At 39.0% G+C, this 14,282-nt stretch overlaps 1 protein-coding gene across 1 annotated transcript in view; it reads left to right on the top strand.

Annotated features, from left to right (window-relative positions):
* The window catches only part of NEK10 (NIMA related kinase 10), a gene marked incomplete at its 3' end in the record, with an annotated part of 277,172 nt that overhangs the window by 132,415 nt on the left and 130,475 nt on the right, over nucleotides 1-14,282 (top strand). The window contains exons 24-25 of the mRNA XM_082664201.1: nucleotides 11,372-11,501; nucleotides 12,043-12,113. Of these exons, the coding sequence (XP_082520327.1) occupies nucleotides 11,372-11,501; nucleotides 12,043-12,113 (201 nt within the window). The remainder of the gene's footprint in view (nucleotides 1-11,371; nucleotides 11,502-12,042; nucleotides 12,114-14,282) is intronic.

The following is a 14,282-nucleotide window of genomic DNA, read 5'->3' as shown; positions in this document are numbered from 1 at the left end:
TTAAAATCAGCATTTCACTTAGTTCTAGAAATTTTTGAGCTACTGTAGTCCAATCTGGATTTAAGGAAATTTGATTTGAAGATTTCAAAAATTCCCCATAATGGCCATTGATGTTCTAAATTGCCTTTGGTCAGGTCAGTCCATTTAGTTAGAAATGCACATGAGAAAGGGCCATGGTTTTTAAACATAAAATTCGCCAGAGTCCCTATGGGGGAGACATCTTCAAAATACTTAGATAACTGGAATCCCATTTCTTAGAGGTTTTTCCTCTAGAGTAAAGAACAATTTTCAAATAGCTTAAACAGTTTACAGCACAAGTAGTATAATCTAAACAGCTTGCAAGCTAATCCCACCTGGTCCTAAGGAGGAGACAGCATGGTCCTGGAGGAGCCTGACTGAGGCTTTTATTTTAGGCAGTCTCCACAGGCATCCAAAGGAATAGGCTGAAGGCTGAAAAACCCAGCACCGTTTCAGAGAAACAACCCCTGTTCCCAAAGGAATAGGTTGAACATCTCGGCCTGTTTCAGTGAAATAGCCTAATCTCAAAATCAGACCCAAATGCCAAACAAGTACTCACATACAGAACAGGGCCTTGACCAGAAAGATGAAACCTTTAAAGAGATCCTAAATAAAGCCTGGAGAGCTTCAAATGCAAAGAAGGCCTGAGCTTGGATCCAGGAGAAAGATGTACTTTCAACCTCCAAGGTTGGTGAGAAAGGCAGTGAGTGACAGTGGGCTCAATTGAGGGTACCACAGCTGTTTGCTCACCAGCCTCACAGCTGTCAGGTGTCTTCTCTGATCCCTATATGGGCCACCAAAATGTTTACCTGAAACAAAAAGACTTAGTTTTTTTGCCAGCGAAGATGGGTTTATTTGGGATCAGCAGAGAATTGCTGTTCGAGGTCTGCAGACATAGCAAGCCACATGCAGGTCTCTACACGAAAAGGGAAGGAGAACACTTCATGGTGTTGCCGACCTCTCAGCTTCTGTGCACCAATGCTGAACAGAAATATGGAGACAGAGATTTTAGAGGATAAGAGATGGCTTTATTCCTTTGCCAGGCAAAGGGGGAAACACATCAGGCTAGTGCTTCAAGAACTGTGCCCGCTTCCCTGGGGAATTGGAGAGGATTTTATAGGTGAGGTTCGCAGTCTGGGGTATATGATAAGGATCAAAGTAGTGAAGGTCTTGCATTTTTCTTCTTCTTGCATTATTTCAAAACAGTCATAGCTGGCGTCAGGCAGCCTAGTAATTGGGTCCATTTATCTCTGGTTTATCGGCCTGCGACTTTCTGAAAAGCTACAGGGGTGATTTGTTACAAGGGAGTGCAGAGAATGTAAACACCAGGAGCAGGATGTAATTTACATAGAGTTAGGGAGTGATAGGTTAGCTTTGTGAAGTACAAATCTATTTACAGACACTACAGATTAGTAACAGTTAAAATAAAACTATGAGTGATTAACTCTTTCAGGCTTGCTCCTTCTCTAGCCTGTTCACTGTTCCCTTTATTTTCTTTGTTCTCAGGAGAGGGAAAAAAACCTCACCTCTATTTTTATTGCAACAATAGGGAGGAAAAGGAAGTCAGGAGACTGCAGGAAACAAAGAGTCCAGGGCTTGTCATTGGCTGAATCCTGGCCAGGAAAGGAGTCTTTCTTCTTCCTGTTGGGCTCTGCTGTCATCAGAGGGTGTGAGAACACCCACTTTGGTCTCCTGACTCTATTTATATTAGATTTCTGTTTATTAATTTTTACGATTCTCATTGCTGAAAATAAAGAAAAAATTCCATTAAGAACACTCATAATCCTACTAATCCTGAGGTGGGGAACAAACTCACAGAAGACAACTTGGCATCCCAATGTCAAATCCTTTCTTATGAAAACCATACACACACACACACACACACACACACACACACACACACACACTCACTGATGTTAACGAATGCTTTCCTGTACCTTCAGTTTTAATATCTGAATTACATTTTATTGTCTGGATAAATCATAATTTATTCAACCAGCCCTTTTTTTTTTTTAAGACATTCAAATTCCAGCTTCTCCCTAATTCATATAACACAGGGCATATATAATCGGCTAAAAATTAACTTGAAATAAGAAAGCAAAAGAATTTTTAATGGCAAAATAATTATCAATATATGGAAAATCCAATGACTGGGAATATTCATTGGTGATCAATTTCTCATTTTCTAAAGAAATTTTCATTTTCACCAGATTTTTTTCTTGACCACTAAATTAAAAATAGCTAGTTAGAAGTTCCTATGCCTTTATATATATCTGTGTCAGAGTTTGAACTAGGTCAGTCTTAACTTGAATGCTTTTTGTCTAGGTCGTTTCTGACCAAATTGTTGGCCACTGGCAAAGTAGTCACGCATATGGCACTTCCCCAATTAACAAGGCCTCTTCTCATATCTGTTCATATACAGTTAACAAAAGATGTGTATGCTCTTGTCATATGAGTAAAATTGTTTCCTTAGTTAATGCTATCACCTACCTAGTGATATATATTTTCAAGTTTTGTACTGTTGACTGAAAAAAATACACAACCTAAAAGTTGAGAAGTATGTTTTGCTTGGTGCACAAAACTGAGGACTTCAGCCTGGAAGACAGCCTCTCAGATAGGTCTGAGCGACTGCTCCCAAGAGGTAAGGGAGGAGCCAGGATATATAGGGGTTTTTGCAAAATAGTCGGAACATCAAAGATTACTGTTAATAAAAGGAAACCAGACATCTCAAGTTAAGGAATTTAGTGCTTATCTAGGTATGGGAAGAACAAGAGTCTGAACTTACTGAAATCATTCCTTTAATATACACCTTAGCTATCTGGGGCCAGTGTCCTGTTCTTTCCCAGTCTGGGTCCCCTCAGGGATCACCCTAGGGGTCAGTGGTAGTGGCTTAATGGCCTCAGCATCCTTTGTTTGCTGATATGGCAGGCAACATTTTTTATTCACAGTACTAATGAATGAATGGCAAATAATCTGTGTTTTGATGGAATCCAGTGTTTATAACAACCCCCCTCTGCTGCCACATAGATGGGGAATAGCAGAGCAAGCCTGGCGGAGGACATGGGTAGTTGAAGGGGCATCAGGAGATTAGTGAAATGAGAACTCAGTGTGTGCAGAGGCTTCTGTGGAGAGGGTGTTTGACCAAGTAAGGTTTGGATTAATGGCAAGAGGGAGGAGTTTGAACTTCACCTTTACACTAGAGACTCTGCTCCCTACTTCAGAAGAGAACTTCCACAGGCTTTGCTTCCATGTCCTCCCAGCTGCCTGCCCCATGCCCCTGAATGGCCTGCACTCCTGCAGTCCTAGTGGAGACCATTTTCTCCAGACAAGCCCTCTCAATTCTGCATCATTAATTCCTCTGCCTCTAGTGACTCATTCCTACCAATTGACTAGCATACTGACATTTTTTTCCCATCTTAAAAAACAAAAACTCATATTTTTCCCTTTCTCTTCCAGCCACTGACCCACTTTTCTCTGTTCTTTCAAAACAAAACTCTCTGAAAGAGAGGTATATAGTAGGTGCTCAGTAAATAATTTTTCAATGAATGAACAAATGAAAACACTTTTAAGGGAGTAAGGCTTTTGTGATAATCCAGGTGTAAGCCGATTTAAGCCTGCTGTTAACGAGAATAAAAAAGAAAGGGGATGTGGGGGAAGGAAGTATATTGAAAATCTCCATAACTTCCTCTCAATTTTGTTGTAAACCTAAAAGTGCTCTAAAAAAATAAGTCTTTAAAAAAGAGGAGGTAGTATATAAACTTCGAAGGAAAAATTAAAATCTTTGATGACATGTTATATACAGTTGATTCTTGAACAACACAAATTTGAACTATGAGAGTTTTTCCAGAGACATGAGTTTTTCACTAGTTTTTTTCACTTCACTACTGGAGTTTTTACTCCAGTACTACACGACATGGTTGGTTGAACCTGAGTGTGCGGAACTGCGGGTACTGAGGACCAGCTATAAATTAAATATGGATTTTCAACAGCATGGAGGGGCGTACTGATCTTGGAGAGACAGCAATGAGCAGTCCTGAAGAGACATCTTAGTTCTCTGCCCAGGAATTGAACCTGGGTAGCCTGAATGAAAACCAGGAATCCTAGCTGCTAGTTCACCAGGGGCTAGTGGCTAGAGGCAAAATTCTCCTGGCTCTTACCCCCATTGAAAGCAAGAATGTTTCAATGAGGCAAAAACTGTAAAAACAGGTACAAAGTTTATTATTAGAGGCACAGCACAAGGTATGCGAGAGCACGCAAAGAAACAGTTTATTTTACTTAAGTCAGAAGCTAGGCAGAAATACACACCCAGAGAGAAGGGGTGTGGGAGTCCTCTCTAATGAGGAGGAGCACAGTAAAGAGGTGATTTAAATCCTGTATATAGGACAGTCCTTCTGGGTCTTTGTTTACCTTTGGCTAATTATCTTGTTTCTTTTTCCACCCTCCCCAAGATGCATGTGCAACTTTCTGTTGAGATGGATCCCACCACAGAGGCCTGTGGGTGTATGTCCACACTTATTATGGCGTGGCACCCCCTCCCTTTTTGACACCCAAGGAGCCTTCCTTTGCATGTGCAGACAGGAAGTGTTCCTTGACCTCAGGAGTGGTCATCTTATCTCTTTACTTCAGCAGAGCTCAGCTTCTGCCACTAGCTTTGTCCTTGGAGTGTCTGGGTGAGAACAAAGCTTCAATTTTACTCCACTTGACAGACACCAGTTGTCTGACCCAGGGGCCCATCTATCTCCTACCTCAGTACCCCTAAACCCTGCATTGTTCAAGGGTCAACTGTATATGTAACATAGGAGAAGAAATAGCCTGTAATTTTAGCATTCTATGTTTGATAATAAGATTAATTGGTGGCACAATGGATGGATATACTTGATAGAAGTGATTTGTTTTCTTGCTTCAAATATTTTCATTTTCAATTTATCATATACCTTTTCTTCTAAGAATAAAAACCCTATCATCTTAATATTACAGATACTTGTTGACCAGGTAATCTTTTATTTCTCATTAGACTCCTCTTGATTTTGGCAATTTCTCAGATTTTTCTTGTTTTTAATGACCTTGGAAGTTTTGAGAATTATTGGTTAAGAATTTCATAGAATTTCCTCAATTGGGATTTGTCTGATATTTTTCTAATAATTAGACTGGAATATGTTTGGGGAGGAAGATCACAGGTGTAAATTGCCATTCTCTTTTCATGGGTACATACTATCAATATGACTTAACACTGTTGATGTTAATCTTGATCAGCTGGCTGGAGATAGTGTTTATCAGGTCTCTCTACTGTAAAGTTACTCTTTTTTTTTTCTTTCTATAGGGTACTTTTTGAAAGAAAGTCACTACATGCACCCCAAACTTAAGGAGTAGGGAATTATGCTTCATTTCCTTAAGGTGGAGTCTCCACATAAATTATTTGTCATTTTTCAAGAGATTTGTCTATTGCCTCCTGTTTTTTATTTATTTGGTTTTTTAAAATTTATATCAGTATGGACTCATGGATAATTATTTTATACCCTGGGTTATAATCTAATAAAACTTTCAGTGAGCTGAATTGTGTCCCCCTCCCAAATTCATACGTTAACACCCTAAACCCCAATGTGATGTTATTTGGAGATTGTTGCCTTTGGGAAGTTAAGTAGATTTAGATGAGGTCACGAAGGTGGGGGCCTCATGATGGGATTAGTGGTCTTATAAGAAGAGACATCAGAAACTCTGCTCAATCTCTCTCTCTCTCTTTCTCTGCCATGTGAGGACACAGCAACCACCTGTAGGCCAGGAAGAAGGCCCTCATTGGAGAACAGAATTAGCCAGCACCTTGCTCTTGGATTTCCCAGATTCCTGAATTGTGAGAAATAAATTCCTGTTTATTTCTATTTAAGCCACCCCGTTATTGGTATTTTATTATGGCAGCCCAAGCTGACTAATACAATACTTTATTTTGTTGTTCAAACTTTTCTACATTTGGCCATTGGGAGCTGGTTGACTTGTCTTCCATACCCCTCTGGCATACCCCCATCATTGTGCTTTTTTTTTCTTTAGACTAACTTTCTGGAACTAGAAGATGCTCCAGGTTCATTTAGTATATTTCTTGCCCCAGTCCTATTATCAGTCATTTCTCCAATGATCCTGATTCTTTTAATTGGAGAATGGTGTTAAAAACCAAGATCCCTGGTGGCACAGTGGTTGAGAGTCCACCTGCCAATGCAGGGGACGCGGGTTTGTGCCCCGGTCCAGGAAGATTCCCACATGCCGTGGAGCGGCTAGGCCCGTGAGCCATGGCCACTGAGCCTGCGCATCCAGAGCCTGTGCTCCGCAACAGGAGAGGCCACAACAGTGAGAGGCCTGTGTACCACAAAAAAAAAAAACAAAAAACCAAGATCTGGTGCTAAGTGTGCTCATTGCTACTAGGAGGTCATCAATTCTAGGCCTTTTCATCTGACAGAATGAAAGGATATATATGTGCACAGGATATATATGTGCAAGGATATATATGTGCATAGTAACCTGTGTATATTCACATAACTATAAATATTTTCATATGTAACCATCTATATTAATATTAAGCTAAACATGGGTTTATACTGTTGTCTCCAACTCTAATCTGTTACCTCCTTGTAGAGTACCCCTACTCCTTTCCTTGCTTATCTGTAACCTTTCTTCCATTCCCAATAGTGAGAAACCTGGCTTCTGCCATCTGCCACTCATTTACTTAATTGTTGAATTCTAGTATACATGTATAGCAGTATCAAAATTGTTAATCTTTACCCCTATGAGAAACAACTTTATTAACTAGAGTATAGTCCTCATCTTTTGCCTGTCATCTTACTGCCTCTAAAATATGGAATGCATCACAGATTTGCACGTCATCCTTGTGCCGAGGTCATGCTAATTTTCACATGTCATTCTAATTTTAGTATATGTGCTGACAAAATGAGCACAATAATCAAACTTTTAACAAAGATGACAACATGACCACTGTAGGAAAGAAGAATATACTGTCTACACTCAGAACCTTTTAACATATCATTTCATTTCATTTACTTTGTAAATGTACTTTGTTGCATTTAAAGGAAAGAAGTTGCCCTCCCAACTTACATAAATCATCATAGTATTGAATTATTTGTGAAATAGCAAAATGTTCATATTTTAAACTGTTTTGAAAAACATCTAGATTCAATACTTTCCTTGTTTACTTCAATAATGAGTAAATAAGAATCTTTGGCAATTAGCAACCTAATTGTTCACATCAGTGAGGGACTACTAATGGAATTTAAAAATCTAAACAGTTTGTCTTTTTAAAAAATTATATTAAGCATCCTTCCTTCCTCATCGTTTTTCCACATTGCTTTCATTATCAGTTTGTAAATTTATGCCTTTTTAAAACAGAGGTAGTATTTAGATAAACTTTCCTCCAGCCCCCTCTCAAAGGCTGCTGATTATGAGCTATGTTGACTTATTTATTAAAATATAGTAATAAGTAATGAATGTCCTTGCCATCTACCTAACTATACTATCCCTGGCTTCACTTAAAATTTTTTCCAGCTTTATTGAGGTATTATTGGCAATTAAAAATTGTATATGTTTGAGGTTTACAATGTGATGTTTTGATATTTGTATACATTGTGAAATGATTATACAACCAAGCTAATTAATATATCTATTACTTCAAAAGATTCAATTATCACATTACTTGTGATGTACTTTCTTAGCAAATTTCAAGTATACAGTACATTATTATTAAATATAGTCACCATGTACGTTAGGTCAGCAATAATAAAAATGATAATATTTTAATTGAAGTACAACTTATAATGGCTGTAAGTTTTTACACATTTAATTGCATATGTTTAACCTTTACCAGAAAAACCCTTATTTTTATTAAATATCGTAAATTATGCTTTACTTTACCATTAAAAGATTTTAGATGACCAAATCACATAGGAATATCCAGTTTTTAAAATACAGAGGAATATTTCTGATTGGGAAAGAGAAAACCAATTTTATTTTATTTATTTATCTTTTGCGGTACGTGGGCCTTTCACTGTTGTGGCCTCTCCCGTTGCAGAGCACAGGCTCCAAACACACAGGCTCAACGGCCATGGCTCACGGGCCCAGCCGCTCCGCGGCATGTGGGATCTTCCCGGACCGGAGAACGAACCTGTGTCCCCTGCATCGGCAGGCGGACTCTCAACCACTGCGCCACCAGGAAAGCCCGAGAAAACCCATTTTAAAGTGTGTGTGTGTGTGTGTGTGTGTGTGTGTGTGTGTGTACTATTTAACTTCTTTCTCTTAAGTGAGCATTGCTAGCTGTAACTCTGTATTTCTTTAAATGTGGTTGGGCTCACCTTAAGTGGAGAAATTGGAAATTATTACAAGACAGTGAATTATTTTACAGTGGTTTTCTAAACAATAATCACCAAAATAAGTAGTGATTGAGTCATTACTTTAGCCATATTTCCCAAAAGCTGGGTTCTTTTTAAAGATGAAAAACACATGAATAGTTTTTCTTCATAGAACCTGTTGCCATAAAAAAAAACCACAGCCTGGGTAGCTTAAACAACAGAAATTTATTTGAAGGCTGAAATCCAAGATCAAGATGTTGGCAGGTTTGGTTTCCTCTGAGGCCTCTCCTTGGCTCGCAAATGCCAGCCCCGCCTTCTTCCTGCCTCTTCCCGTGGTTGTTCCTTGCACACTCCTGGTGTCTCTTCCTCTTCTAATACAGACACCAGTCATACTGGATTAGGGCCACCCCAATGGCAGCTCTGATCAGCTCATGCAGGCCTTATCTGTATATACGGTTACATTCTGAGGTACTGGGGGTTGGGACTCAACACATGAATTTTGGGGGGACACACATAACATAACAGAACATTTTGTGTGACTTTTGGAAATCAGGCTCTGTCTTGTGTTTGCCATTGCTTTTAATTGTAATTATTAAACTCTTTTATCTTAGAGAATATTTGAAGTTGGACCCCAGAAGCAAAGTGATAGTTGGCAACTGTGTTGTCTTTTATTGCCCTTTCTTGTTCTCTTCCAGAGAAGTGATTCTCTTTTTCAGGGAGGCATGGACAGCTTTGAGAATCTGATGAAAGCTGTCATGTCAGTTAACTTTGACTAAGGACCTCAAAACTTAGTGGTTACAATAACCTTTTTATTCTTCTTCTTCTCAATATACTGTGCGCTGGCTGGATTGAGCTGGGATTGCTTATCTGTGTTGTCTGGGCTCACCTGTGCATTGTGGTCACCTGGTTTTCAAAGGCTTCACTGATGGATGTGGTGGTAGAGTGGCTGTGGGTAGGGGTGCTGGAGGTAACTGAGCCATGTGATGCTCATCTTCCAGCAGGCAAGCCTGGGCTCAATCACCTGCTTGTGATTGTAGGGTTTTCAAGAGCAGGAAGAGAGAGCAAGCCACAAAGAGTAAGTGCTTTTCCATTCTCTCCTTGCATCACTTTTCCTGATGTCTTCTTGGCCAAAGCAAGTTATATGGTTAAGCCCAGATTCAAGGGGTACAAAATAGAGTCCATCTTTTATTGGGAGGAGTGGCACAGCCATATTGCAAAGGGGCATGCCTGTGGGGATGAAAGGAGTGTGTGGTCTCTAGTGAGATGAAGGAAGAGATGGAATGATGAGAAAAATAAACTAAGTAAATTCTACTCTTACAAGAGTTTTCCTCTACACTGAGTAGTTATCTTTTGAGGAAAAATGAAGGCTGTCCTCCAGAGAAGTACAGACACTGGCTGTTGAGAGTGAAAGCACACAGGAAACAGGAAATGGAAAAGAGATCTGAGGGGTTGATGGGTGGAGCACTCACAGCACCTGCTTCCTGAGCTTTTGGAAATATGAAATCTTCTGAGTTCTCAGTAGATTAAAACATGAGCCATTTGTGTGGAGCCAAGGACATTTTTTTGTTGAAGACATTTTTTTCCTTTTATGGCATTTTTTAATGTGAGCAGTTGATCGAGTGACAACAGGGGACACTTTTATACACTTAGGACCAGTAGAGCCCTGGAAATCACCCCGGATTCCCCCATTGCCATATTATTGAACTCAAAGACAGTACCTATGGAAATGCTTAACTGAGAGATCTTGAAATCTCACTTCTTCTGTAAATACATAATGTAAATCTTAAACCAGGAATCATTTTCCATAATCTCACAAGAATTGCAACTCCTTGGTTATTCTTAACAGCCAATACTTGCTCTGTACTGATACCAATTTATGACTTTCTTTATATCTTAGTCCACTGCCCAAGTTAACCATTAATTCCTACTCCATTAATTTAGAGGGTTGAGCACAGTCCTAAATACATACTTTAGAACTGAATCATCAAACTACTTAATTTAGGGTGTGTATGTGTGCTGAGTGCTTTTAACACTTTGCTGAGTTTCAGTCTACAAATATGAGAGAGGAAACTTCTATCAGTTCAAAATATCCAAGGGAACTACCCACCCCTCCACATTAAAAAAAATGTCAAGCCCATAAACCCTCACAGCTTAACTTCATTTAAAGGCTGACAGCATCCTTATTCAGACTAGATATGAAATTTCAGAAGAGATGAACATGATGTAAGTTGTCATTTTCTGCAACACATTTAAATATGGTCTTGCTTCCTACTTTATAAGCTAGCATTGAATAGCAAAGGGATGGTGCTATGTCAGTCAATTTTGCTCATAATAATGCTGCATAACAAATCACCATGAAATCTCAGTGGCATTCAACAATAAGCATTTATTGTCAGACTCACAGGTCTGTGGGTCTCCTGGGCTGGGTCTCCTTCAGGCTGCAGGTTTATGTGTGCAGATCTGCTCCATGTGTCTTGTGCTGGGCCTAGGCTGGGCTATCCTAGCTACCTGGGATACGATGTTCTTTTGGACAGAAGCTCCTGTAGGGACAAATGGAAGCACTCAACACCTGTTAAGACTGAGGCCCTGATCTGTTGCACTGCCACTTCCACATTCCACTGGCCAACACAACAAAAGCAAAGGCAGGAGTGGGTAGCAAACACTGCCCACCAAGAAGAAGGAGTGGGGTATTCAAAACCTCCAGAATAGAGAGAACTGGGGCCAGTCATTCCGTCTACCACAGAGGGGTAGTTGTTTCTGGAAGTAAAAGGACATTTAATAGGAGTTGTTTATTGACATTTATTGCTTAAATTAGAATTGCTTCGTTGTGCTTCTTGATTCACCTGAGTCTGAGAGAATTCAAAGATACATCTTAATATGTTTACTTGAAATGATGATCGAGTTTCCATTTTTTTCTTATATCTCCAACTATAGCTTGAAAATTGAACTTTTTTCTGTACTGACTTCTCCCTTTTTCATTGTGCATTAACATCCTTATTTTAATTCAGCCCTGAGGTGCTGAAGAGTGAGCCGTATGGGGAGAAGGCTGATGTCTGGGCAGCAGGCTGCATCCTTTATCAGATGGCGACTCTGAATCCTCCCTTCTACAGCACAAACATGCTCTCCCTGGCCACAAAAGTAAGCAACCTTGGAAGACAAAAGGGTCTCATGTTGCCAAAAACACCATTCCTTTTCTTCTTAAGTAGAACCTTTGTGATTTTAATAAAACTGTCACTTAAAAGCAGTCATTGTTTTATTAACCACATGATCCAGTTTATTTTTCCTCCTTTCTACATCATGTGCTATGGCACATTTCCCCTTATAATTGTCTTCCATTTATCATAGAAAATTATAAAAATAAATATATCAAACTGCTTTTGGTCTTTTTTCTTAATTGTGGTTTGAACTGCCCTCAATCTATCATATTGTATTATCCTGCACATCATTTATTATGAATCTGAGGTTAACTTTAACTCAGCTTGAAGAATACAGTTCTATGCTCAAGAACAGTTTAATTAATGCTAATTTTTAATTTGCTGGGATATTTTTGTTTCTGATGAAAATATGTGCATGAAATTATGATGCTTGTTAAGTAACTCTTGTGTCGTGGCCAAGTATCACCGCTCAAAGGTACCTGTGGCTCCTTTACTTCCATCATTCTAGTCTGTTTATTTTGCAGATAGTGGAGGCAGTATATGAACCAGTACCAGAAGGCATCTATTCTGAAAAGGTGACCACTATCATCAGCAGGTAATTAGTCTCATAACTTCAAACCTATAGGGATTATCAAGAAATACCTCATATCTATGCAAATTCACTATGTAAATATTAAGAGGAAGAGGAAGGGCTCTCAAATAATCCAAAGCTAGAAAAATATTTGTGCATCACCAGTCATAGGGACCATTTGGAAGCCAACCAAGTGTCCAAGAGGAAGTAGTACATTCACTTGAAATATTATGCAACCATTAGATTGATTATTCAGAAGGCTTTATATCAACCTGTAAAGTAAGTATGATCTGCTAAATAGACATTTCTCCAAAGAAGGTATATAGATGGTCAAGAGGCACATGAAAAGATGGTCAACATCACTAATTATTAGAGAAATGCAAATCAAAACTATGAGGTAATCACCTCACACCGGTTAGAATGGCCATCATCAAAAAATCTACAAACCATAAATGCTGGAACGGGTGTGGAGAAAAGGAAACCTCATACACTGTTGGTGGGAATGTAAATTGATACAGCCACTATGGAGAACAGTATGGAAGTTCCTTAAAAAACTAAAAATAGAACTACCATATGATCCAGCAATCCCACTCCTGGGTATATATCCAGAGAAAACCATAATTTGAAAGTGTACATGCACCCCAATATTCACTGCAGCACTATTTACAATAGCCAGCACATGGAAGCAACCTAAATGTCCATTGACAGAGGAATGGATAAAGATGTGGTACATATATACTATGGAATATTACTCAGCCATAAAAAAAAGGAAATAATGCCATTTGCAGCAACATGGATGGACCTAGAGATTGTCATAATGAGTGAAGTAAGTCAGACAGAGAAAGACAAATATCATATGATAGCGCTTATATGTGCAATCTAAAAAAAATGGTACACATGAACCTGTTTACAAAACAGAAATTGAGTCACAGATGTAGAAAACAAACTTATGGTTACCAAGGGGGAAAGGGAGGGGCGATAAATTGGGAGATTGGGATTGACATATACACACTACTATATTTAAAAGATAATAAATAAAAACCTATTGTATAGCATAGGGAACTCTATTCAGTGCTCTGTAATGACCTATATGGGAATGAAGTCTGGAGGAGAGTGGATATAGGTACATGTATGGTTGATTCACTTTGCTGCATAGCAGAAACTAATGCAACATTGTAAATCAACTATATGCCAATAAAAAATTAATTAAAAAATTTTTAATTAAAAAATGAAAACAAAAAAACAAGTATGATCTGAAACTAAGTAAAACAAACAAAATGTACAGGTACTTATAACTATGAAAAAAACATAAAATGTGCATGAATATGGAAAAGACTAGACAAGAACATATGAAACTGAAAAAGGCCATGTTAGATGATAAAATTGCAAGCATTTTTTCCTTTTTATTTTTAAGAAATATTTTAATTTTTCAAAGAAACTCAGAAAGAAGTGCTCCATATATCCATATAGTAGGAGTTTAATGAAAGTCCTTATCCCTATAGTCTCAAAGTTCTGCCCCCACAGGGCTTGTCCCAGCTCATCCCTAACCCTTCCCCTCCCACTTTCCCTCTGCTCCCTCCACTCCAACCACAGGGAGCTCCTCGCTACTGCTCTTCCCTTTTCCTGGCACTCTCTTCCCTCTGATACACACAGTGGCACAGGCCCTTACTTCCTCTGGTTTCTGAGGAAACTGGGTCTCTGAAAAATCAGGGCACCTGCCCTGATGCCCCCACAACCTCTCCAGACTCTCTTGTCCCCTTGACCAAGTTCACAGCATCCACCACCCCTAACACATTATACATGTGCATGCAGACTTGTTCTTTTATTGTCTCTCTTCCCCACCAGAATGAAAACTCCAAAAGAATGGGGACTTTTTCAGTTTAGTTTATAGCTATTCAGTGCCCAGAGCAATGCCTAGTACAAAGTAGACCCTTAACAATTTACTGGTTATATGAATAAATGACTCATTTACCTGGCTGATCGTTATTTCTGGACCATTTTACGACCTTAAATTGGCCCAAGATTACTACTCTGCCCCATCAAGCTGAGTCAAATCCTTATTGTGATAATAGAAATCCTAGGGTCACCCCAGATGGAAACTTTATCTATCCCCTTGCCCAATTCCTTTAAATCTCAATTCTGTATCTATCCTAGCTCTTGGCACCACCTCTGATGCAATGTAATAAGCGTATT

The sequence above is a fragment of the Grampus griseus genome, assembly GCF_964374135.1.
Source record: "Grampus griseus genome assembly, chromosome: 10".
NCBI classification, from domain to species: domain Eukaryota; kingdom Metazoa; phylum Chordata; class Mammalia; order Artiodactyla; family Delphinidae; genus Grampus; species Grampus griseus.
Note: the sequence above shows the minus strand (reverse complement) of the source record. Positions and strands in the feature narration are given on the sequence as shown.